The following is a 26,122-nucleotide window of genomic DNA, read 5'->3' as shown; positions in this document are numbered from 1 at the left end:
GCTTTGGGGAGCTACTTCTGATTAGAATTGTTGGGTTTTTTTGAGTAAAAAGGAGAATCGATTAAATTAATATTATTGTTTTTTAATGTTTTCTGCCTTGCTCGCGTAGCCTCGATCTGCCTGGCAGTCCCTCAGTGTTACTTTGCCCAGAGCTGATGCTGGGACCAAGAAGGACACAGGCACACAGACCACTGGCCTCTTCTACCCATCTGGGACGCTGCTGGCGAAAAAAGAACTGGAAGTGGCCTCTCAGAAGCAGAGGCAGGAGAAAATGAGCGACCATAAGCCTCTCCTCACAGCCGTCAGCCCAGGAAGAGGTGAGACACCCTCTGCTCAGGAGGGAACTCTTTCTTTCTCTAGGAGAAAATTTCATTTTTTTCCTTCCCTTTGATTTTTTTTTTTTTTTTGGTCTTTTTTCTTTTTTCTTGTCTTTTCTAGGGCCGCACCTGCGGTATATGGAGGTTCCCAGGCTAGGGGTCCAATCGGAGCTGTAGTCGCCAGCCTACCCCACGGCCACAGCAACGCCAGATCCGAGCTGCATCTGCAACGTTGCTACACCACGGTTCACGGCAATGCCGGATGAGCAAGGCCAGGGATTGAACCCACAACTTCCTGGTTCCTAGTCGGATTCATTAACCACGGAGCCACGACGGGAACTCCTCAATGCATTTTTATATATAAGAAGTAAGAGCCTTTATTTTCCTTTTTTCAATTTGTAAAGCAGACAGCGCATAAGGATTTCTACCACTCGTGTAGAAATGTCGTTAGTCTCTGTCATTACTGCTGTCTGCCATTATCCCTTTTTTCATTGTGGTAAAATTCACCATCTTAACCATTTTATTTTTTATTTTTATTTTTGTCTTTTTGCCTTTTCTAGGGCTGCTCCTGCAGCATATGGAGGTTTCCAGGCTAGGGGTCAAATTGGAGCTTAGGTGCCAGCCTATGCCACAGCCACAGCAACATGGGATCTGAGCCACGTCTGCGACCTACACCACAGCTCACAGCAACACCGGATCCTTAACCCACTGAGCAAGGCCAGGGATTGAACCTGCAACCTTATGGTTCCTAGTCACATTTGTTAACCAATGCGCCACAACGGGAACTCCCATCTTTTTTTTTTTTTTTTTTTGTCTTTTTGCTATTTCTCTGGGCTGCTCCCACGGCATATGGAGGTTCCCAGGCTAGGGGTTGAATCGGAGCTGTAGCTGCCAGCCTATGCCAGAGCCACAGCAACGTGGGATCTGAGCTGCATCTGCAACCTACACCACAGCTTACGGCGACACCGGATCGTTAACCCACTGAGCAAGGGCAGGGACCGAACCCGCAACCTCATGGTTCCTAGTCGGATTCGTTAACCACTGCGCCATGACGGGAACTCCCATCTTAACCATTTTAAAGTATACAATTCAGTGGCATTTAGGATGTGAACAGTATTATACAGCCATCACCACTCTATTTCTGGAACATTTTCATCACCCTGAAAGTAAATCCCATTCTCTTTAAGCATCACGCTCCCAAAGTGTTTAATCACCACTCATCTGCTTTCTGTCTTTTCTGAACTTAGAAGTGGAGGCATGTAGTACATGGGCTTTTGTGACTGGCTTCTTTTACTTAGTATAATATTTTCCAGTTTTGTCCATTAGCACATTTTCAGTACTGTGTTCTTTTTTTTCTATCTCAGTGATATTCTGCTGTATGGATATGTGACATTTGTTGGTCTGTTCACCAGTAATGGACATCTGCGTTGTGTCCACCTTTCAACTGTTAGGAATAATGCTGTTTTGACCCGTAACGTATAAATTTTTTTTCGTGGGATGTTTTCATCTCTGTTAAGCGTGTATATAGGAGTGCTGTTGCTGGGTCAAAGGGTAAAGTTAAACATTATATTTAACTTTTTGAAGAACTTCCAGATTGTCTTCCAAAGGGGCTGCACTGTCTTTCATTCTGACCAGCACTGCATGAGGGTACTGATATCTCCACATCCTTGGAGAAACAGTTATTACCTGACTTTTTCATTATAATCATCCTCGTGAGTGGTATCTCAAAATGGTTTTGATCAGCATTTCCCTGATGTCTGATAATGCTGAGCATCATTTCATCTGAACTGTCTAATTCATTAGCATCCAGTTGTTCATAGTATTCCTTTTTTTTTTTTTTTTTGGCTTTTTAGGGCCACACTTGTGGCATATGGAGGTTCCCAGGCCAGGGGTCCAATCAGAGCTGTAGCTGCCGGCCTGCACAACAGCCCCAACAACGCTAGATCTGAGCTGCATCTGTGACCTACACCACAGCTCATGGCAACACTGGATCCTAACCCACTGAGCGAGGCCAGGGATCGAACCCGCGTCCTCATGGATGCTAGTTGGGTTTGCTAACTGCTGAGCCACGACGGGAACTCCATATAGCATTCCTTTTTTAAATGTCCATACCTGTGGCATATGAAAGCTCCTGGGCCAGGGATTAAACCGAGCTGCAGCTATGAACTACACCACAGCTGTGGCAGTGCCCAATCTTTTAACCCACTTTGCCACTGCAGGAACTCATATAGAGTATTCCTTTATCATCCTTTTTATCTCGATAAGGTTGGTGGTATTAGACCTATTTAATTTTTGATTCTAGCAGTTTGAGTCACTTCTCTTTTTCTTGGTAAGTCTAGATAAAGATTTGTCAATTTTGTTGATAATTTTTAAGGAACCAACTTTGGGCTTTGCTGATTTTTTTCTATTGATTTTCTCTTCTTTAAGTTCCACTCTGATCTTCATTATTTCCTCATTTCTTCTTGCTTTAGGTTGAGTTTGTTCTTTTTCTAGTTTCTCAAAGTCAAAGGTTCAGGTCTTTTTTTTTTTTAGGTGAAATTATTATTATTTATATATTTTTGGTTCAGGTTTTTTTTTTTTTTTTTTTTTTTTTAATTGTCTTTTTGTCTTTTCTAGGGCCGCACCCACGGCATATGGAGGTTCCCAGGCTAGGAGTCCAATCGGAGCTGTAGCTGCCAGCTTATGCCAGAGCCACAACAATGCCAAATCCGAGCCACATCTGCAACCTACACCACAGCTCACGGCAACGCCGGATCCTTAACCCATTGGGCAAGGCCAGGGATGGAACCTGCAACCTCATGGTTCGTAGTCGGATTCGTTAACCGCTGAGCCACAATGGGAACTCCTGGTTCAGATCTTGATTTGAGATCTTTCTTATTTTTTAATGTAGGCATTTACAACCATAAATTCCCTTGTGAACATTGCTTTTTTTTTGGTGTGTTGTATCTTCATTTTCTTTCAACAATGTATTTTTCCCTTGTGGTTTCTTCTTTGACCTGTTGGTTGTTTAAGAGTTATTTAATTTCCAAATATTAATGAGTTCCCCAAATTTCTGTCTGTTTTTGGTTTCTAGTTTTATTCTCTTGCAATCAGAAACATACTTTGTATGATTTTAATCCTTTTAAATTTATTGAGACTTGACATGGCCTGACATAAGGTCTATCCTGGAGAGTTTTCCAAGTGCCCTTGAGAAGAATATATATTCTGCTCTTTGGGGGTAAAATGTTCCACACATGTCCATTAGGTTCAGCTAATTTAGAGTGCTGTTCAAGTGATCTGCTTCTTGTTGACCTTCGGCCTAGTTTTTCTATCCATTTTGAAAATGGGATATTATGGTGTCCAACCATTATTGCTGAACTGTCTATTTCTCCATCATTTCTGTTCATTTTTGCTTCACGTATTTTGGTGATCTGCTGTTCGGTGCGTATGTATAGTTGTTTATAATTGTTATACCTTCCTCATACCTTTTTATCATCATAAAATGTCCTATTTTGGAGTTCCCGTCGTGGCGCAGTGGTGAACGAATCCGACTAGGAACCATGAGGTTGCGGGTTCGGTCCCTGCCCTTGCTCAGTGGGTTAACGATCCGGCGTTGCTGTGAGCTGTGGTGTAGGTTGCAGATGCAGCTTGGATCCCGCATTGCTGTGGCTCTGGCGTAGGCCAGTGGCTACAGCTCCGATTCAACCCCTAGCCTGGGAACCTCCATATGCCGCAGGAGCAGCCCAAAGAAATAGCAAAAAGACCAAAAAAAATAAATAAATAAAATAAAATGTCATATTTTTATCTAATAACATTTTATTTGGACTTAAAATCTATTTTGTCTAGTATTAGTGTAGTCACTCCAGCTTTCTTATGGTTGCTGTTTCATGGAATATATGTTTCCATCTTTTTTACTTTCAATCTGTTTGTACCTTTGAATCTAAAGTATGTCTATAGATAGTCTGTCATTGGATCTTTTTTTTAAAAATCTGGTCTAATAATCTATTTTTTGATTGGGTTTAATTCATTCACATTTAATATTATTACTGATAAAATTGGATTTATGTCTTCACTTTTGCTTGTTCTTTTCTAAATGTTTATATTTTTGTTCCTCTGTTTTTCTTTACTGCTTTCTTTTGTGTTGCATATTCTCTAATGTAACATTTTATTGTTTAATGATTCTTTTCCACATATGTTTTGAGCTATTGCCTTAAGTGGTTGCTCTAGGGCTTACTTTATAATCTTATCGGAATATGTTTCAGATTTCTAGTAATTTAATTCCAATAAAATATAGAAGTGCCACTCCTATATAGTTCTATTCTCTTTTCTCACCAACCCCCCTTTTTTTTCTTGCTTTTTAAGGCCACACTGGAAGCATATGGAAGTTCCCAGGCTAGGAGTTAAATCGGAGCTGTAACTGCCAGCCACGGCCACAGCCACAGCCACAGCAATGTGGGATCCAAGCTGTGTCTATGGCTTATACCACAGTTCAGAGCAACCCTGGATCCCCAACCCACTGAGGGACCAGGAATCGAACCCTCATCCTTATGGATACTAGTTGGATTTGTTTCTGCTGCACCGCAGTGGGAACTTCCTGTAGCTCTCTTCTTTCTTCCTGCTTTTATAGGTGTATATAAAATACTACCTGTTTATGTATGTTACATCAATATATATTATAAACTCAACAAAACACTATTATTTATTACTTTATATTCCCTTAGGTCTTTTAAGATGCTGAAAGAAGAAAGAACTACTGTTGACCCTTGAACACCATGAGTTTGAACTGTGTAGACAATTTATCCGCAGATTTTTTTCACTAAATTCCTGCTCCAGTACTACATGATCCACAGTTGGTTGAATCCATGAACGTGGAACCATGTATATGGAGCACCACCTACTGTAAAGTTATGTAGGGATTTTGACCACACAGAGGGTTGGTGCCCCAACCACCATGTTGTCCAAGGACCAACTGTCTTATGTATTAATGGCTTTCGTTATTTTAGCTTTTTTTCTCTTCCTATTTCTAGTTCTCTTCATTTACTCCTATGGATTTGAGCTACCATCTGGAGTCATTAATACTGGAATAACCCAGTAATACTCTGTTCCCATCTACCTCCTCTGTGCAGTTATTGGCCAATATGTTACATTTCTGTATGGCATAGACCAAGTTTTATAATTATATACATATCATTTTATGAAATTTCTTTTTGTATATTTGTTAAAAGAAGTACGCATTTATAATGTCTTTTATGATTATGTAGTTATTTCATCAGTGCTCTTTGTTCTTTTGTGTGTGGATTCACATTACTGTCTGGGGCCATTTGCTTTGAGCCTGAAGAACTTTCTTTAGTGTTTCTTATAAGGTGGATCTGCTAGCAACGACTTTCCTCCGTTTTTTAAAATCTGGTAATGTCTTCATCTCACCTTCATTTTTGAAAGATAGCTTTCCCGGGAATAGCTTTCCTGGGAATAGAATGACAGGGTTTGGGTTTGTTTTTTTTTTTTAAGCTCTTTGAATATGATATGTCTTCTGGCCCCTATGACTTCTGGTTAGAAATCTGCTTTTAGTCTGTTGTGGATCCTTTGTGTGTGATGAGTCACTTCTCTCTTGCTGCTCTCAAGATTCTATCTTTGGTAATGAACCCAACTAGTAACCATGAGGATGTGGATTCGATCCCTGGCCTCGCTCAGTAGGTTAAGGATCTGGTGTTGCCGTGAGCTGTGGTGTAGGTCACAGACACAGCTTGGATCCCGTGTTGCTGTGGCTGTGGTGTAGGCTGGCAGCTGCAGCTCCAGTTCTACCCCTAGCCTGGGAAACTCCATATGTCATGGGTGCGGCCCTAAAAAGCAAAAAGAAAAATTTTTATCTTTGTTTTCATCTCTCTCTCACTGCTTTCTTTTTTTTTTGGCCATATCTTCATCAAGTGGAAGTTCCCAGCCAAGGATTGAATCCACACTGCAGTGGTGATCTGAGCCACTACAGTAACAGTACTGGTCCTTAACCCTCTGTGCCACAAGGGAACTCTGTTTTTGTCTCTTTGTTGTTACTGCTGTGGCATGGGTTTGATCCCTGGCTCAGGAACTTCTATGTGCCGCAGGAGTAGCAAAAAAAAAAAAAAAGAATAAAAGAAAAAGACCCTATATGTGGCGATCAAAATATGTATTTTTTAAAATTCTATTCTATTCTATGATTAATCATGTGTTTAAAAAAAGCTGGGAGCAAAAATGAAGCTTATTCTAGTACACAGCCGAGGTTCAGTAGGTAACAACCATCACAGAGTCTGGCAAAGAGAAGTCGGCTTTCTGAGAATTTATGTGTTACATGCTAGTACTTTCCTTTCTACACCTCAGAGGAGTCATCCGTGTGATCGGGTTTCTCTCTCTCTTTAGGATACTGGAGAAAACAGGTGGACCACATTGCCGCTCACCTCCGGTCTTATGCTCAGAACAACCCTGAATTCCGGGCCTTGATTGCAGAGCCCAGGATGGGAAAGGTGGGTGGCCTCTGAGTGGAACTTCCGCTCCAGAGTGTCCCATGGGGTCTGGCCGAGGTCACCCCCGCGGGCTTTCCCAAAATTGCACTTTGCTTGCCCTGCTCTGCACGCTCCCTCACTGTCCTCCCCACAAGCGCTAAGGAAACCACTTGTACATGTCTTGTCTCAGGGTCTGCGTCTGGGCACCTGACCTGGGACTATAACGTGGGAACCTGTCACGCTTTCAGATGCCTCCTGCGGTGGGAATTCTGATGGTCAGGGCTTAAAGAGTAATTTAGTCCAGCCACACTGTGCACTAAATGCTGCCCTACAACTAGTGGTCATAGGAGTCACCAGTTACTCCTTAACTGCGTGTGCCCATCATCTCTAGTCTCGTAGCAGACCTGTAGGTAGCAGTAGCACCACTCTGGCAGTTTGTGAAACATGCCCACACGTTCTTTGAGAGCCTTCCCTTCAGAGGGTGGAATCTGTGTCCCCTTACCTTGAACCTGGGTGGGCTGGTGACTGCTGGACTAGCAGACCCTGGCGGAAGCGGTGCTTTGGGCCCCCGAGGCTGGTCACGCAGGCCACGTGCCTTCCTCTGCGTGGCGTGCCCACCTCCCGCACTCCGTCGTGGAGCCTGGCCACTCTGCTCTGAGAGGCCCATGGCTGCACCGTCTGCAGCCCTGGCCAGACCCAGTCCTCGCATCGTCCAGGCTCAGGAGCCAGGCAGATGAGTGACACGACTCTAGGTCGGTCCAGCCCCCAAGTGGAGCCACCTCTAGCCGTTCGAGTCCTTCCAGCTGAGGCCTCTGATGTGGAGCAAAGACAAGCTCCCTGCTGTGCCTTCAGAATCCGTGAACGTAATAAAAAGGGGGTTGTTCAATGTCGCTAAGTTTGGGCAGCTTTTACCTGGCAGTAGAAAAGCAGAACAAGCCTTATTTGACACCCAGGGAAACTGGCTCAGAGAGATTCAGTGACCTGCCCAGGACTGCACTCTGGGCCTCAGGGGATTCAGGATTTAGAGCGGGTCCAGAGGACATTGCTGTTCTAGAAAAACATCTGTGAGGAGCCCTTTTCCTCTGTCAGGAGACTAGAAAGAACCTTTAAAAGTCAGCCTCCGCCACCCCTCCTCTGCCACCAAGTAGGCCAACATGGAAACTGTGTCACCGTCAGGTATTGCTCAAGTTCCTTGGATAAACTATTTTGGTGGTTAAATGATTCTTTGGCCTAATCTAGGGGTCTGCCACCTATGGCCTGTGAGACAAATCCAGCCTGCCACCCAGTTTGGTAAATCAGGTTTTATTGACTCACAGCTGTGCTCATTCATTTACTTATTGTCTGTAGTTGCTTTTGTGTTCCTATGGCAAGGACCACATGGCCCATGAGACCCAACATATTTACTATCTGATCCTTAAAGCATTTTCTGAGCCTTGTGATCTGAATTCCTCCGGCTACTTAGAGAGACGGCTGCTCAACTGAATACTTGGCACTTGATCCCAAGGCCTGCCCCCTCCCCCGCCCCCCTTTCCTCTCCAGGACATCTTTTTCTTGGTGATGACATGCAGACACGTGGCTCGATTAACGTGTCTCTTATAGAAAGTATAAATGTGGGTCTTGCTTTCTTAATCTCACAGTTTCTGCTCTTTGGAGTATTTTTTTTAATTTTATTTTGTAATGATTTTTATTTTTTTCCATTATAGGAGTATTAATTTCATTTCTAATTAGTGGAATTATGGATAAGGTTGGATTTGTCGGCCATTTTCCTATCTGTGTTCATCTCGTTTTTGTTTCTCTTTTCCTGTCTTCTTTTGTGTTAAACCTTTGATTACATTTACAGTTTAGCATCTCAGAGTTTCTTGGCTGTGGCTCAGGGCATTGAATCCCACCCCACATTTGTAAATTCTCTCTAACACTTTTTTACAAGCTTATCTCTGCTACTGTCCATGAGGATGGCTATGAAGTCAGCATCAGGCTGAATTACATTCAAGTCTCAAACAAGGTGAGTAAAAACCATCAGAGGTTGTTCATTTGAGAATTGACTGACCCAGTAAATTGTAGCTTGTAGTTTATTGAAATGCTTCTGCATAATCCATAGAAAGGGAGAGTTTCATGCAGTTTCATAGCTTTAGGTAAATAACTGACCTAAACCTTAGAGAAGCCAATTTTAAGGCACATAAAGGTGCAGTAAAAACAGGAATTTTCAGGAGTTCCCATTGTGGTGCAGCGGAAACTAACCTGACTAATATCCATGAGGATGCGGGTTTGATTCCTGGCCTTGCTCAGTGGATTAAGGATCCGGTGTTGCTGTGACCTATGGTGTAGGTTGCAGATGTGGCTCAGATCCTGAGTTGCTGTGGTTGTGGTATGGGCCAGCAGCTGGAGCTCCTATTGAACCCCTAGCCTGGGAACTTCCATATGCCATGGGTATGGGCCTAAAAGAAAAAAAAGCAAAAAAAAAAAAAAAAGAACAGGAATTATCACCCACCCTATTGGTCCTCTCAGGCTTATTTATACTCACTGAGGCCTGATTATAGACGAAAAACTGACAAAAATGTTTGCTGATATGTACTTTGACCTGTTTGCCTATAAATATAAGCCAGACTCTGTGGACATGTCTCCCTTGATCTGCCCTCTTGTTTGGCAACAGAAACACTGCCACAGAGCCCGTAAGTGTGTGTGACAGATGTTAACTGATTGATATTGACAGCTTTAGTTCCATCGGACAAGAAGTCACAACAATACAAAAGGATAATTAGTGGATTGAGAAGATGAGCGAAGAAGGCAGGGGGAAGGAGGGGAACTCAGCAGCGCCATGATCCGGCAGGTGCTCCTGGTGCCTCCAGAACTGGGGTTTCATGGGCCCTGCCTGACACTCAGGGAGCCTGGGGGTGTCCAGCATGAAAAAGCACATGAACCGGCTTTGAAACCAAGCAAAGCACTAAATGCCGTGTTTTTGGTTGAGTGGCTGCAGCAGAGCTTGGGCCAGGCAGGTGCTTCAGGAGAATGGGACCGAGGCACACAGGACAAGGCAAGGAGGGGCTGAGTGACAGGAAAGTCTAGCTGTAGCCGCATCCAAGAGGAGCTCTAGAGTGTGAGTCACTTGACACACCTGTCCTCAGTTGAGGCGGGGGTAGGGGCATCACCTCTAGGGAATAAGGGGGGGGGGCAGCTGAGAGCTGTTAACATCCAGTGCAACAGCTGGGAGGGTTACACTGACCAGTTAAGGGAAACTAGGTGGGTACCACGTACAGCCGCAATATGCTGTCTCTCAAGTGGAAGTGGGAGAGGTGTCCCCAGGATCAGTGTGCATGTGTTCTTATTGTTTTTTGGCCACGTGCATGTGACATGCAGAAGTTCCTGGGCCAGGGACAGAACCTGTGCCACAGCAATAACCAGAGCCACAGAGTTCTCACTGTGGTGCAGCAGGATTGGCAGCATCTCTGGAGCACCAGGATGCGGGTTCAATCCCCGGCCTGGCACAGCAGTTCAGGATCCAGCGTTGCTGCAGCTGTGGTGTAGGTTGTAACAGCAGCTTAGATCTGTTCCCTGGCCTGGAAACTCCACATGCCATGGGGCGGCCAAATAAGAAACCAACCAACCAACCAGAGTCATTGCAGTGACAACACCAGATCCTTAACCCGCTAAGCCACCTGGGAACTCACAGTATGTGTTTTTTCTTAGCCTGTGTGTTCTGCACTCAGGAAGCAACAGGTGGTTCCTCAGGCAGGTCAGGCAGCCTCATGGCTACAGGGGGGCAGAGGGAGGCGGCAGGATGCTATGCTATGGAATCTATCCAGATGAATACAGACTCTGGGTCTGGCCTGTGTATCATCTACTCTCATTTTATAGACATCCATTTAACCCCGTTTTACTTCTATAACCTCTTTGAGGCAGAGCATAATATTTCCACTTTATTGACAAGGAAACTCGAGTCTCTGAGAAGTTAAGCAGCTTGCTCCTTCCAAGGTCCCTAAGCTAGTGGCAGAACCAGGCAGTCTAAGCCTCTCCATCAGGCCTCCCTAATTCCAAGGGTTTTAAGCAGGAGAAGGACACAGCTACTTATTAGTTGTGTAAAGGTGCTGGGGCAACCACAGTAGAGGTGGGCTGGCAGCAACCTGCTCGGAGGCTGTTGCAATGATGTCAGTGTAAGACAAGGGGCTAGACTGAGGGGTCATTTCAGAGGCAAAGTGGACAAATCCTCACGTGTGTTGAGGGAGGTGTCTGGAAGAAAGGCCAGGTGTCAGGGGTAGACAGAGATGACAGTAACAAAAAGAGGGGCGGCTTAGCAGAATGATTCTTTCTGCTGGGACCCGGCAGCCTCATCATTCATGGTGCTTGAATTTTTTCACTGGCCAGAACCTTTACCTAAACAAGGCGGTGAACTTCAGTGACCACTTTCTGAGCAGTGTCACCGAGGGTGCAAACGGCCTGTATGGCAGCAGGTCCAGCTTGGGTGAGTTGTACTTTTCCGGCGACTTCAAAACAGTTGACCAGTTATAGATGGATGTGGTTAAGAGAGTAAATCCTAAGAGTTCTCATCATGAGGAAAAAAAATTTTTCCTCTTTGTTTAATTTTGTTTCTACATGAGATGATTATGTTCATTAAACTTGCAGTGATAATCATTTCATGGCGTATGTTAAGTCAAATCATGATGCTTTCACCTGAAACTCATATGGTGCTATATGTCAATTATATCTCAATAAAACTGGAAGAAAAAGTAATAATTAAAAAAGAAAAGCAAAACAAACAAAAACAGTTGGCAAAAACAGCACACTGACTTGGCAAGAATGGCAGAGAATTCCTTAAAATTTTCCAGTCCAGCCACATATCTGACTCTCATGTTCCATCTGTGTTATTCTTCTGGCCTCCCTGAAGTCAGGGGTGAGACCTTTGAAGTCTTTCACCGGAATTAGGGAGATAAAATTGGGGAAGGGGTGCTCATTGGGGCCTGAAAACTGTAGTCCGTTTTATTCTCTCTTCTTCCACCCATCGTCTGGTTTTGGACCAAGAGGAACAGCTCCAGTTCCTGCCAGTTTTCATCAAATAGACATTTCTATAAAAGCCTTTTTCTCCCTCTGACCTCTTGAGAGGGGCATGGTGGGAGAGTGGCTCTTTACAGGAGGGGAGTGGCGGCGGGGGCATCATTTTTGTCCTTGACTCTGTTGTTGCAGTGAGTGACTACAGCCAGAGCTCCTCGGACGGCGCCGAAAAAGTCACAAGGTCCAAGAATTTCAAGACCAAAGCGTTTCAAGAAAAGCAGCAGCTTACAGTATGCTTACACCTTGATCTTTATCACTGTCTTCTTCATTCTGTGTATTTAATGTTTTTTATGTTGAGACTTTTTTTGTTGTTCTTTTTAGGGCCCCACCACAGCATATGGAGGTTCCCAGGCTAGGGGTCAAATTGGAGCTGTAGCTGCTGGCCTATGCCACAGCCATAGCAATGCAGGATCTGGGCCGCATCTGCGACCTACACCACAGCTCATGGGAACGCCGGATCCTTAACACACTGAGCAAGGCCAGGGATCAAACCTGCATTCTCATGGATGCCTGTCAGATTTGTTTCCGCTGAGCCATGATGGAAACTCTGAGACTGTTTTTTAAATGGACGAATATTTGGGTTGTGATGATGGTTGTACAACTATAAATAGTAAAATTCATTGAGTTGAAAAAAAGGAAAAAGGAGTTCCTGTCGTGGCGCAGTGGAAATGAATCCGACTAGGACCTATGAGGTTTTGGGTTCAATCCCTGGCCTTGCTCAGTGGGTTAAGGATCCGGTGTTGCCATGAGCTGTGGTGTGCATTGAAGACGAGGCTCGGATCTGGCATTGCTGTGGCTGTGGTGTAGGCCAGCGGCTACAGCTCCGATTGGACTCCTAGCCTGGAAACCTCTGTATACCGTGGGTATGGCCCTCAAAAGGACAAAAAGACAAAAAAAAAAAAAAAGGAAAAAAATGGATGAATACTTTTTTATTTTCTGTTCCCATTTTTCTAACAGTTTTTATTTTATGGAGACAGAATCTTTTAAAAATCTCTCAAGATGATTCATTGAAATTATTGTAAAGTTCTCCTCAGTTTCCCCAATCACCTCTGTTTCCTCTGGGGTCAATTCCATCTGTTCATCTTTCTCTTTCTTGCCTTTGGTTTGTTTCAAATATGTGATGACCCTTGGTTGTCAGGTCGTATTGACAAATGAAGGTCTGGTTGAATTGGCACAGGAGCCCAGCCTGGGTCCCCAGCACGAGAATGTGGGCTTGAGGTCTGTGTGGGTGGAGGGCAGGTGGGCTGGGAGTCCCTGACTTTGTAGGAAGGTCTTTCCCCTGGTGCTGAGCAGGGCGGTGAGAATATTCTGGTGTTTTTCCATTCCTTCCCGGCTCTCCAGACCCTTTCCGTGCCTGTCATAGAGGCCTGGGCTCTGTCCTTCTCGAACCCCAGTGCTCCCAGTAGAAGCCTTTGTTGGGCTGTCTGGAAAATAGTATCAGGGTTTAAGGAGAGAGCAAAGCCTCCTGCTCTTCTTCAGGGGAGAGGCGGGGGATACCTGCCATCTTATCTCTTCACAAAGCCTTTTACTAATATGCTGTGAATTCAGCTGCGCCCAGTATCTGCCCTCCTGCTGATGCACCCTGGGCATCTGCAGGGCTCCTGGGAGAGAACACATACCTTTGGGTCTGCACCCAGTTTTCTTCTTGGCTTTGACTTCCCTGTCAGTCCCATTCCATCTGCTTGGAATCTTTGGGATTCCTCCCAATTTCTGATCCATGGATGGTACCCTTTCAGAGTTTCCCATGGCTGTTTTGTTCTTCGAGAATATAGACTGTGAATAGTTTTAATGGGAGCTTTGGAGAAAGAGACAGTGGGTGCCTGTGCTCATCCACCTTCTTGCCCTGGTCAACCTCTTTGGCTGCGGTAGGGGAACACACGTGCTTAGTGATGAGCCCAAGGCTGGGGTCTCCGCCGGAGATGGAGACGGACACAGTGTCATCTCTGCCTGAGATGGAGACGGAGGTGGACTCAGTGTCAGTGCTTCCCTCCACCTTCAGTTAAGCCAGGCCCTGGTACCGCTCAGAGGCTCACACTAGCACCCGGCCTGCAGCAGGAGTTCTCCATAGGCAGGATCATACTTAGGCTAATTTGAACACCTTTTTATTTTATTTTATTTTTGCAGCATGTGGAAGTTCCCAGGCAAGTGGTTGAATTGGAGCTGCCGCTGCCAGCCTATGCCACAGCCATAGCAACATGAGACCCAAGCCGCATCTTCAACCTACACTATAGCTCATGGCAATGCCAGATCCTTTAACCCACTGAGCAAGACCAGGGATTGAACCCTCATCCTCATGGATACTAGTCAGGTTCATTACCACTGAGCCACAGCGGGAACCCCTGAACACCTTTTAAAGTGTGCAAAGAAAATGTTAGGATTCACCTGGTTGCTCTGCCTAGAGATAGTCACAATGATATTAGTGTGGCGTTTCTGGGTTTTTGTGAGGTTTCTCACTGCATCCTGTCCTTCATAACAGGAAACAGTGTCAGTGGGGTGTCTCTCCCCAAGGCAAGGCTTCAGAGACTGGCAAGATTTACATTAGATGTGTTTATTTGTGCTGCTGGCTGTGAAAGACCACACACACACATACCACATCACACACCTGCCCCAGGGGTTCAGGACTTACCTGGGAGAAGAAACATTTGCCCTGAAGGTTGAGCCTGAACCAGGTGGGACTTGACAGTAAACGTATTTTACGGCCTTGGCAATGACCGCATTCTGTAATCCTGCAGCCTGAAAACATGCTCCTGCTGAAGGAAGTTGGACCAGCGGGGGAAGGAAGAGCCTCTGTGATGGAACAGCTGCTTGATGAGGTCAGTGCAACCACAGCAAGGCTCTCCCAGGACCTCAGCCTGGTGTTCCGCCTCTGTCTCTTTCAGATGGAGGTTTTGTTCTGTATTATGATCATCACAGTGCCGTTTAACTCAAAACTGTCTGGAAGTGGGCTCAATGGCTAGTCAAAAACTTTACATTAATTGTTACTTGTTGCTAGTGTTTTTGGCCATCCCCACAGCGTGTGGAAGTTCCTGGACCAGGGATCCAACCCGAGCCGCAGCAGCAACCTGAGCTACTGCAGTGACAACACTGGGTCCCTAGCCTGATGTGCCACAAGGGAACTCCGCTAATATTTGTTTTCTGTGGGCTTTTTTTTTTCCTGCCTCTTTTAGGGCCTCACCTGCAGCATATGGACGTTCCCAGGCTAGGGGTTGCGTTGGAGCTGCAGCTGCTGGTCTGCACCACAGCAACAGAGTCCTAGCCACATCTGCTACCTTCACCACAGCCCATGGCAATGCTGGATCCTTAACCCACTGAGCAAGGCCAGGGATTGAACCCACATCCTCATGGATACTAGTCGGGTTCTTTACTGCTGAGCTGCAATGGGAACTCTGCTAATTTTTAATGGGGAAAAAACGAAAAAACAAAAAACGGAAAGTGCACAGGAGCTGAAATAACATGTAGGCAGGTGGACAGCATCCCTGGTCTGTGACCCTGTGCGACCTTCCTGTGTCCTAAAGAAGCAAGGTTGTCTGGGTGCCTGACCCTCCTGCCAGGGGAGCTCCGCTTTTGTTTCTCACGTGACCCGGCAGCTCTGTCTGCTTCTGCTTCTCCTCTCTTTTGAGTTAAAGCAGTTTAGTTCCATTGGGATGTTTGTTACCTGGAATGGGGAGTGGATGCTGTGAGTGTGGGCTTTTATGGCGAGTTTGTCCTTTTCCACATCCTGCAGGGAGCAGACCCCAACTGCAGTGACAGTGAGGACCGCCCCGTCCTTAGCACAGCTGTCATGAACAAGCACCATGAAGCGATTCCGGTTCTTGTGCAGAGAGGAGCAGACGTGGACCAGCAGTGGGGACCGTAAGTAAAACTCAAGGGAGGGAGGGTGCTGGTTCCATGTCGCAGCCAGCTGGTGCCTCGGGGGCTCTGCTGAGCAGAATCAGTGCACGCCCTGTTTAGTTTGAACATTTTAGCCCATTTTGGCCTTAATAATAGACTTAACTGTTTCTATTTTCCAAAACTGGGTAAAAGAAAGTTTTTAAAATGGACTCTCAGATTGTCTGATTTTTAGTAGCTTTTATAAAAATGATCTGTTTTGTTAGTTCGTGAATTTATACTGTTGTGGGGCCAGCACCTCCGACCTATTTCCCTCAGGTGTTCAGTCTCCATTTTTGCTTCATCATCATTCTATAAATTGACATTTATTCACCTGTGATCTCATTGCATTGCTTCTACAAGGTTACAGGGTCTGTCTGAATGGTGTGTAATAGCTCTTTGTCACTCCTACTGCCTTATCATGGTTACAGTTAGCAAAATTTAGCTCACGAGGAGTTGGGGGAGGGGAGGGAAAGAGAGACTGGAGGCCCTCGCCCCAAATAGAGTACAGAGATCTCTTCTTCATTTCCGTTTATGCCAATAGAGGGAAGCAGATTTTTCCACTGAGAGCCAATTCTGTTACGTCTGGCTTATGTTCATTAGTTTGAAGGTTTTAGACCTGGGTGGACCTGGCCTTTGCCCACAGCTGAAACGCATAGACCCAGGCACGTGACCTCAAGCCTCCATCATCCCAGGGCTCTGCGGATGGCCACCCAGAGCTCTGACTTGCCTCTAAAAGAGGCTCAGTGACTTTGAATTAAATAAGGTTTAGGAGTTCCCGTTGTGGCGCAGTGGTTAACGAAAACGACTAGGAACCATGAGGTTGCGGGTTCGGTCCCTGCCCTTGCTCAGTGGGTTAACAATCCGGCTTTGCTGTGAACTGTGGTGTAGGTTGCAGACTCGGCTTGGATCCCGAGTTGCTGTGGCTGTGGCGTAGGCCGGTGGCTACGGCTCCGATTAGACCCCTAGCCTGGGAACCTCCATATGCCACGGGAGCAGCCCAAGAAAAGGCAAAAAAGACAAAAAAAAAAAGGTTTAAATTGCTGTTTCCCTCCCCCCGCCCCCAGCCTGTTTAACTAATAGGGAGAAGCAGCCTAGGTGGTCTCTCTACCAGGTACAGTCTGTCAAGTACCTGGGCCGAGAGCCGAAAGCCTCTCCCTTGGGCTTCTGGTTCCCACGTTTCTATCTTTCTTACCAGAATAAACTCATATTTAGCTTAATGGCTAAGGACACCTCTTACCAGCAGAGTTTGGCAACACAGATTCAAGGTCTCACAAGGAGAGGGACACAGAAACAAATGCTGTTTGTTTTCGATTTGTTTTGTTATTGTCTGAGCCTCCAGCATGTGGAAGTTCAGGGCCAGGGATCAAATCTGAGCCACAGCAGCAACCCAAGCCTCTGCAGTGTAGTGAAAACGCTGGATCCTTAACTTGCTGTGTCACAAGAAAACTCCAAATCTGTTTGCTTTTGGACAGTAGCTGCCTTTTTTTTTTTTTTTTTTTTTTTTTTTTAAATGGCCACATCTGCAGTATATGGAAATTCCCGGGCTAGGGGTTGAATTAGAGCTACAGCTGCCAGCCTACACCACAGCCACAACAATGCCGTATCCTTAACCCACGAGCAAGGCCAGGGATCAAACCCGAGTCCTCATGGATATTAGTTTGTTACTGCTGAGCCACAACGGGAACTCCAGAACTGGATTTAAGTTCTGTTGCTGTTAATAGATGTTATCAAGTCTTCCCAAGCCCAAGTTTTCACGTAAAGAAAGGGCAGATGTGTTCTTTCACTGAGCCATACTCTAGGAAGATGAACTTGGTAAGTTCCCAGACTTTCCTATGTAGAGAAATCACCTAATGTGTTTTAAAATGCACATTCCGTAGATCTGGGTGGGATTGAGGCTGAGATTCTGCATCTCTAACAAGCTCCCAGGAGATGCCAGTGGTGCAGGTGCCACAGTTTTGGGTAGCAAGGATCCAGAGGCTGTCCTTCCAAACAGAGAGATGTGAAGAGGCAGCCCAGCCCAGCCCTCGTAAGGAGATGGCCTCACAGTGCTGTTGGACATGGGACTCACCTGCCTCTGACCCCGGGGCCCTGTGCCTAACAGGTCAGTTATGTTGATCTGATCAAACTAATAATAATATACCCCCAGCAACAGCCGTATGAAGGCTGATCCCCAAATCTTGATTGCTTGGGGAAACTATTTGTTTAGAAACAAAATGCAGATCTCTGGAAAGTAATGGAAATTCTATCAAAAGGCACATGGCTTTGGAGTTCCCGTTATGGCGCAGTGGTTAACGAATCCGACTAGGAACCATGAGGTTGAGGGTTCGATCCCTGCCCTTGCTCACTGGGTTAAGGATGTGGCATTGCCGTGAGCTGTGGTGTAGGTTGCAGATGCGGCTCGGATCCTGCGTTGCTGTGGTTCTGGCGTAGGCCCGTGGCTACAGCTCCGATTGGACCCCTAGCCTGGGAACCTCCATATGCCGTGGGAGCGGCCCAAGAAATGGCAAAAAAAAAAGACCAAAAAAAAAAAAAAAAAAAGAAAAAAGGCACATGGCTTTGCCATGTTCACTTATTGCTTCTGGAGAATTATGAGGAAAAACTAGCCGATTGCACCACTCAGATATACTTAACACCAGGAGCCTTGGCCAGTAAGTTAGGTGGAATTACATGAATGATAAGATCTAAAATTAGATAAGCTCTAAAACCATTGGGGTGGGGGTTCTCACTATGGCACAATGGGATCAGTGGTGTCTCTGGAGCACTGGGACACAGGTTCAATCCCTAGCCTGGCACAGTGGGTTAAGAATCCAGTGTTGCTGCAGCTGCACCCTAGGTCGCAACTGAGGCTCAGACCTGATTCCTGGCCCAGGAACTCCATACGCTGCAGAGAGGCCAAAAAAGAGGGGAAAAAAAATTTAGGGTAGTTGGACTCTTAGAGTTCTTTTGCAGCAAAAGCCAGTGAAAGTGCCAAGTTTCTCATTTACTTTGGAAAATGGAAAGCCTTCTCATTAACTGGACAGTTCCGGTTCCAGAGCCCAAATCAGCCAGAGGAGGATCCTTCCGCAGGTCGATGGAGAGGCTCATAGCTGTGTTTACCTGAAGCTCTTTCAATTCATGTGCGTTTCAATCTTGGAGGCAATCCGCCTTCCCTTAATTTGTTTGTGAATATTCATTCTTGTCATTGACGCATTCATTTCACTCGTGGTTACTGAGCACCTACTGTGTGCTGATCAACCGTCTAGGCGATGGAGATACAGCTGTGATGAAGACAGACAATACACAAGTAAGCAAATGAATCTTTAACTCCAGAGAATGATAAGTGCTACAAAGAAAAGAAAGCCAGGTAAGAGAAGAGAGGGAGGTGTGGTCAGGAAAGGCCCCACCTCCACCCCCAGGACCAGAGACCCCCTGGAGCTAGTCTGGGACAGACCTACTTTAGGTACAAAGAAGTATTGGGGGGTTTCCTCACCAACTTCCTCATTCATTTCTGGTCTCATCAGCTTCCCATGGCCTTATTTATGACTAGTCTGGCAGAAATAGTTCTTAAATTGTGTATGTTTATTGAAAGCAATTTAGGAGTTCCCAGTGTGGCGCAGAGAAAATGAATCTGACTAGTAACCATGAGGTTGGAGGTTCAATCCCTGGCTTCACTCAGTGGGTTAAGGAGCCAGCGTTGCCATGAGCTGTGGTGTAGATCACAGATGCAGCTCAGATCCCATGTTGCTGTGGCTATGGCATAGTCCAGCAGCTATAGCTCTGATTCAACCCCTAGCCTGGGAACCTCCATATGCCTCTGGTGCAGCCCTACAAAGCAAAAAAAAAAAAAAAAGCAATTCATACACACCAAATCACAATTTTTTTCAAAGACGTGGACATAATTTAACAAATGAAACCCTACAGAAGTGCTTAGAAGTCCTCCACTGCCCTCCCTTCTTCATCTCCAGTTGCTGTCTCCAAGGACAACAGCATCAAAATGTTTTACAACTCCCTGCAGTCAGCTGCTTCTCTGTCACTAAACAATGCACTGAAACTGATCATTCCTGCTGTAGCACGCTTACTGTCTGTTGATTCTTGCTATGATAGATGGTGATTTTCCTTGCTGACCCCACCTTCATGATTTGATCACTCTTACTGTTTTTGGTTCATTAATTATGGTTCAAATATAAATGATATGCCTGAACGCCTAGATTTTGATCCTCAGCTTTCAGTGGTTTCTCTTGACGGACCTGACATATGTATGTAAGTGCACGAGTGAATGCTAGTGCTCTCTACCTTAACTACTAGCTTTCCTTTTCCTTCCACCTCACAACTTCTGGTAGTATGCGCTTATTTTTACAGTGCTAATCACAGTTATATTTACCTGTGTTAACCTAATGGAGACATCTATTCTTCATCCATAGGTTGATTCCAATAGTTGAAAGGCACAAAGAGCAATTGCATTATAATAGCTACATAGTTATCATTCATTGGTATACTCTGATTTTTTTGTTTGTGGGTTCAAGATAACAGCACTTAGGCCACTCAGAGTACAGTTTTCTTACCAGAAATGTCTAGTGGATTCTCCTTACACACCATAAATGATTCAGAATCAGGTCACATTTCATTTTCTTTCATAAACCATGAATAACTTGCATTTTTGTGTGTCTTTGATTTTCCTGGAATTGCTGATTGCCTTTGTTTTTTCTGGTTAGAAAAAGAACATGCCTTCACCCCATCCATAATCCTATCTGGTTTCTCACTTTTTCAACACTGTTATTCTTAGAGACATTCTTCTTGGAGTATACTTCCTGCTTGGGTTTTGCCTGACAGCTCTCTGGCCCTGCTAAACAGTGGTCATCATGGGAATTTTTTCCCACTGGAATCTATCTGTAGTTATTGTTCACATTTTCCTCTTTCTTGGTTTTGACCCTTGTCAGGCTATAGTGTGGTCTTAGGAACTTCTTCAGAAAGCATATATAGATGAAAACTTTTAAGTCCTTGAATGTCAAAAATGACTTTCTTATGTCTTCACTCTTGACTAATACCTTGATATTGATTTCTGTGTTCAAAGTAATTTTTCCTCAAGTCTTAGTGAGCCTTGCTCTCATGATTTCCAGCATCCAGAGCTGCCCATGAAAATTCTATAGCAAATTCTTACTTGTTTTATGACCTGTTTGTTCTTTCTGGAAGCATTTATTCTTGATGTCCTAAAATTTCACAAGGGTATTTTTTTTTTTTTTTTGATGTGTGGGGTCCTTCATTCATCCCCTTGACCCCTTCATTTTGAAAAGTCATGTATTTCTTCAGCCCTGGGAAAACTTCTTCTATTATCTCTTTGGTATTTTTCCCCTGCATCTTTTCTATTCTCTCTTTCTAGAATTCTTACTAGTTGGATGATGGACCTCTTGAATTGATCCCCTCTGTCTGTTTTTGTCTTTTTTCCCCATGTTTTTCATCTCCCTTTTTCTGTCAGTTTTAAGATTTTTTTTTTGTGTGTGTATGTGTGTGTATTTTTTTTTGTTTGTTTGTTTGTTTGTTTTTTGTTTTTTTTTTTTTTACTTTTTAGGGCCACACCCTTGGCCTATGGAAGTTCCCAGGCTAGGGGTTGAATCAGAGCTGTAGCTGCTGGCCTACACCACAACCACAGCAATGTGGGATCCAAGCCACATCTGCAAACTACACCACAGCTCATGGCAATGCCAGATCCTTAACCCACTCAGCAGGGCCAGGGATTGAACCCATTTCTTCATAGATACTAGTTGGGTTAGTTACCACTGAGCCACAATGGGAATTTCTTAAGAGATTTTCTTGACCCTCCTACTGAATACTTTTATTTCAATAGTCATATTTTTACTTTCTAAAAACCCTTTTTTGCTCTGTTTCTTCCTCACATATAGTCTTATTTTTAATATTGTCTTCAGTCATTTTAAATTTCTTATATTTATATATCTTGGTTTTTCTCTTTGCTGCTACAAGTTTTTCTCAGGTATTTGAGCATGGGGAATGGGCTAGATGGGCGGGAAATCTGAGTGTATGACTATAGTTTATCAACTGGCAGGGGGCTGGCGGTGTGGGTATATGAAGGCTGGAAGTGGGAGCCTTCCCTCTGGGCGTGGCAGATGCTGGCCTGGTTCTCACCAGAAGTTCTGTTTATCTCCTTCGGAAAAGAGGCCACCATACTTTTTGTCCATTGGGATAAATTTATGGCTGCAGGTACAGGGAATGGGGTGATGGTGTTAAGAGAAGGATCAGGGAACAGGAGAATGCAGACCTTCAGCTGCTCATCTCATTTCTGTCTTCAGCCATGACTCTCACCTTCCATCACTCCCGCCATTTCCGATCAGGAGCCTCTCGTGAGTTCTAGAATGCAGGTACCACCCCGTCCTCCATTTCAGCCATCCTCTGCTCCCTCACTGGGTCAAAGCTGGCCAGGTAAGGTGGAAAGATATTCTGGCACATAGTGAAATATGCTGTCTGACCCCTCAGGCCTGCCCTCTGCATTCTGTGATTGCTGTTTATTTTCTTATTATACAAGCCAAACTCACTGAAGCCAAGGTCATTGTCCCTACTCAAGAAGAGGTGTCTCAGGAGTTCCCACCGTGACACAGTAGAAATGAGTCTGACTAGGAACCATGAGGTTGCGGGTTCGATCCCTGGCCTCGCTCAGTGGGTTACCGTGAGCTGTGGTGTAGGTCGCAAATGTGACTCAGATCTGGCATTGCTATGGCTGTGGCATAGGCCGGTGGCTACAGCTCCGATTGGACCCCTAGCCTGGGAACCTCCGTGTGCCGTGGATACAGCTCTAAAAAAAAAAAGAATAGGAGTCTCAGCACTATAAGGTTATTGTCATGTGGACAGCGCCCAAGAGGTTCAAGCTAAGGGTGAGACCATGTCCAACACGTTCCATAAACTCTTGCAGGAAATATACTAACCTAGTTTTTATTAGCACTTATTAAATTGACTACTAACCAGATCCTTGTGGGGTTTCTCACTTTGAAACAATAAACATGTTGACAGCTTTTCATTTTCTGGCTGGTCATCAATGTTTACCCTCCAAATCCTCCAAGGAAAGAAGCAGAGAGGGGAGAGTCAGGAGCTTTTCCTGGCTTAGTTGAATAGATCAGTGAGGAGTTCCCATCATGTTTCAGCGGTAACGAACCTGACTAGTATCCATCAGGATGCAGGTTCGATCCCTGGCCCTACTCAGTGGGTTAAGGATCCAGCATTGCCATAAGCTGTGATGTAGGTCGCAGAGGTGGCTTGGATCTGGTGTTGCTCTTTCTGTGGCGTAGGCCGGCAACTACAGCTCTGATTTGATCCCAGCCTGGGAACTTCCATATGCCGCAGGCGTGGCCCTAAAAAGCAGGTCAGTGGGTGAACCCAATGCCTCTTTGGTCACCTGCTCCCTCCCCAGCTTCTTGAGGACACTAACCAAGGATTTAGCCAGAGATTTTCTCCCCTCCAAACAGGCTCCAAAATACAGCTCTTCATGAAGCAACCCTGCTTGGCCGGGCAGGAATGGAGTGCATCGCTGCCTTACTGCGGTACGTTCCTTGGCCTCTGAGGGACACTTCTGATGCCACAGTGATTCCCTGAGTTGACCCATAAGGATGTTAGCCAGTCCTGGCTCCTGAACAGCTAACCCAGTGAATAGGGGTCACCATCCGACCATGGCTCCTAGGGCACTAAGGGCTTTTAAAGGCGCCATGAGGAGTTCCCCTTGTGGCTCAGCAGGTTAAGAACCCAACTAGTATCCTCGAGGATGAGGGTTCAATCCCTGGCCTCGCTCAGTGGGTTAAGGATCCGACATTGCTGCAAGCTGCGGCATAGGTGGCAGATGTGGCTTGGATCTGGCGTGGCTGTGGCTGTGGTGTAGGCCAGCGGCTCTAGCTCTGATTCAGCCCCTAGCCTGGGAACTTCCCCGTGCTGCAGGTGTGGCTATAAAAAGACCAAAAAGAGAGTTTAAAAAACAAAAAACAAAAAACCACAGTAAAAACATTGCCCCCTTAAACCCACTTGGTTGTGGGACATTGACTCAGTGGGAACCCACGGCCAGGATTGGTGTTGGACATTTGAAATCACAGAGCCCCTCAGAAGGTCTCAGGGTAGAGCTGCCTTCCAGAGCTGGGTCACAGTGGCCTCTTGGGGAAGGTTTGGGAAGGGGGGCCACGAGCTCCCAGGCTGGCCTCCGTGGCAGGAAGGGCTTAGACCCTTGGGTTCAGGGATCCACGTGCTTCAGTTCACCCCTATTTCCTTTGCAGATGCAATGCGAGCGTCCAGAAGAAGAATGCGCGAGGCCAGACAGCATACGACCTGGCTCTGGAAGCCGCGGATGAGCCTGTCACCTCGCTCTTTGCTGCTCAGCTCGGCCTGGATGACCGTGAGCCCTGAGGGCCCCGCAGGCCTCCGTTAAAGAAACCACCCAGCTCTAGCTAGTCTTTGTCCGCTTCTTTCCGCAATGTGTATTTGAGCTTTAGAAACTGAGGTTGAGAGGCACTCCTAAGATTTTTAAAAATTGGAGTTCCCTGGTGGCCTAGTGGTTAAGGATCTAGTATCGTCACTGCAGCAGCTCGGGTCCCTGCCGTGGCGCTGGTTCCATCCCTGGCCCAGGAACTTCTGCATGCCACAGACATGTCCACAAAAAAAACATTATGTGATCATATAAGCCACCAATATCACGAGTATTTCCCCAACATGCCCTGGATGGTGATGAGCTTAACTAACGTATGCTTTCAGTGGTGTATTGCTGCTTGTCTTCGAACTTGCTTTTAATTTAAAATTTTTTCCCCAGTAGATCCTAGTTACCTATGGCTTTGAGCTAAAAAGTCTAAAATATTGTGTAGTGAAGAGTCTCCCTCCCGTGCCTGTCCCACAGCCCCCATGTCCCCTCTGCAGAAGCAGCCAGTGATGCCAGTGTCAACTGTGTCTTTCCAGGAGTAGTTTAGGATTGTAGAAGCACTTGTGTGTTGTGTACATTCGTGTTCGTGTAGCGTATACGTAAGACGTAAATAATAGAGGTGACACTCATTTATTCTTTCCCCTCTGGTAAGACAACTAGTGGGAAACCCCACACTACCCTGCATGTTCTTGTGCCTAAAATGTCTTGTAAGTGGTACCAAATTAGTAGATAAAAGATTGAGCTTATTGAAAAGTTTCTCCCCTAAGCCGAACTCCTCAATATTCCTCTTGTTCCGGTCTGTTCTGTGGTTGCCAAGTAAGCTTCAAATAAACCAATCGCAGGAATGTGTGATTTGGATCCATTTCTTTTTTCACATTGTCGGTTCTTTCTTGGGGGGGGGGGTAACGCTGCTGCAGCTGCGGAGTCTCTAAGTGGTTTCTGTTAACACTCGTCGATAGGATATTCATTAATTTCGAGTATTTAGTTCAGGACAGTGAGTAATAGGCTCTGTCCGGGCGGCTGCTGGCATCACCCCCCAGCACTTTATCTCCCCAGGTTGGGTGACTTTGTGCAGGGAGAGATGTGTAGTGTCAGACCCGAGGCCCCCCCACCCCAATGCAGGATTGGGCGGCATCGACCCTGGCTTCCTGGGTCACATGTGAGGGTCACCAGTGTCCAGAGAGCCCCGTGGAGTGTGGCCGTCTGGATTGGGGTCTGGGTGGTTTGCACTGTGTCTCCGTGTCTTGGCCGGGATGACCTTTCCCAGCATTCTCTTTGTGTAAGGTTGAGTTCAGGGTTGGCTGCAGGAAAAACTGCACAAGGTTGGTGATTCAGAAGGTGGAAGTGACGCAGCGGCCACCTCCCAGGAGGGTGGGTTAGGGCTCCAGCCACCCTGTGGCTGCACCCCGTGGGCTCTGGAATCCACAGTCCAGGAGGAAGGTGTGGTGTCCAAGACCGATTCCCCAGCCCTCAGGGAGCAGGGAGCCCCATGAACCTGTGGATTCCAGAAACCACCCCCTTGGGGTTCTTGGGTGTCGCTTTCATACCCCAGGTGCAGGAACCACGCTTCCTTGCATTTTCCACACTTCCCGGGGGAGAGTCCTCCCTCCTTACCTGCGGCCCTCCTGGTGCCAGCTGCCAGGCGCAGGAATCCCAAGCCATACCTGACCCCTCACACCAGGGCCCTTTTCTCTCACTAAGGCCCACAGCCTACACGAATCACCCTTGAATCTCACTCTTTCAGGATCTAACCTCATCTAAAAAGTAAACGGGTAGCTTAATACTTAAGATGCCACAGCACAAGTTCCAACCAGGAACTTCTTGATGAACTTCTACAAGGTTACATAAAACATCAACATCGAGGAGTTCCCGTTGTGGCTCAGTGGTTATCCGACTGGGAACCATGAGGTTGTGGGTTTGATCCCTGGCCTTGCTCAGTGGGTTAGGATGCGGTATTGCCGTGAGCTGTGGTGTAGGTCACAGACGCGGCTCGGATCCTGTGTTGCTGTAGCTCTGGCAGCTACAGCTCCGATTAGACCCCAGCCTGGGAACCTCCATATGCC

General features: G+C 46.0%; 1 protein-coding gene across 45 annotated transcripts in view; it reads left to right on the top strand.

The window, feature by feature from the left end:
- The window catches only part of DZANK1 (double zinc ribbon and ankyrin repeat domains 1), a 68,015-nt gene extending 43,111 nt beyond the window's left edge, over window positions 1-24,904 (top strand). For 8 of the 45 annotated variants that reach the window (XR_002340110.2, XR_014832862.1, XR_002340106.2 and 5 more), the window contains 10 exons: window positions 110-317; window positions 6,687-6,790; window positions 8,697-8,771; window positions 11,129-11,225; window positions 11,945-12,042; window positions 14,545-14,625; window positions 15,537-15,664; window positions 21,964-23,027; window positions 23,105-23,205; window positions 23,923-24,904. Coding sequence is in view for 17 of the 45 variants with exons in the window: in XM_021078190.2 (XP_020933849.1) it covers window positions 110-317; window positions 6,687-6,790; window positions 8,697-8,771; window positions 11,129-11,225; window positions 11,945-12,042; window positions 14,545-14,625; window positions 15,537-15,664; window positions 23,131-23,205; window positions 23,923-24,052 (996 nt within the window). In the remaining 28 variants the exon portion in view is untranslated. Of the gene's footprint in view, window positions 1-109; window positions 318-6,686; window positions 6,791-8,696; window positions 8,772-11,128; window positions 11,226-11,944; window positions 12,043-14,544; window positions 14,769-15,536; window positions 15,665-21,963; window positions 23,028-23,104; window positions 23,206-23,569 lie in introns of all 45 variants that reach the window. The other 37 variants (XM_021078190.2, XM_021078186.2, XM_021078187.2 and 34 more) reach the window with 7 other exon arrangements.
- The last annotated feature ends 1,218 nt before the right edge of the window (window positions 24,905-26,122 follow it).

Source organism: Sus scrofa, chromosome 17 (genome assembly GCF_054392235.1).
Source record: "Sus scrofa isolate SSC_HxYL_T2T_F1_AM1 chromosome 17, Sscrofa_HxYL_maternal_Yorkshire_Landrace_v2.0, whole genome shotgun sequence".
Lineage (NCBI taxonomy): Eukaryota > Metazoa > Chordata > Mammalia > Artiodactyla > Suidae > Sus > Sus scrofa.
This window is presented reverse-complemented; position numbering and strand designations above follow the sequence as displayed.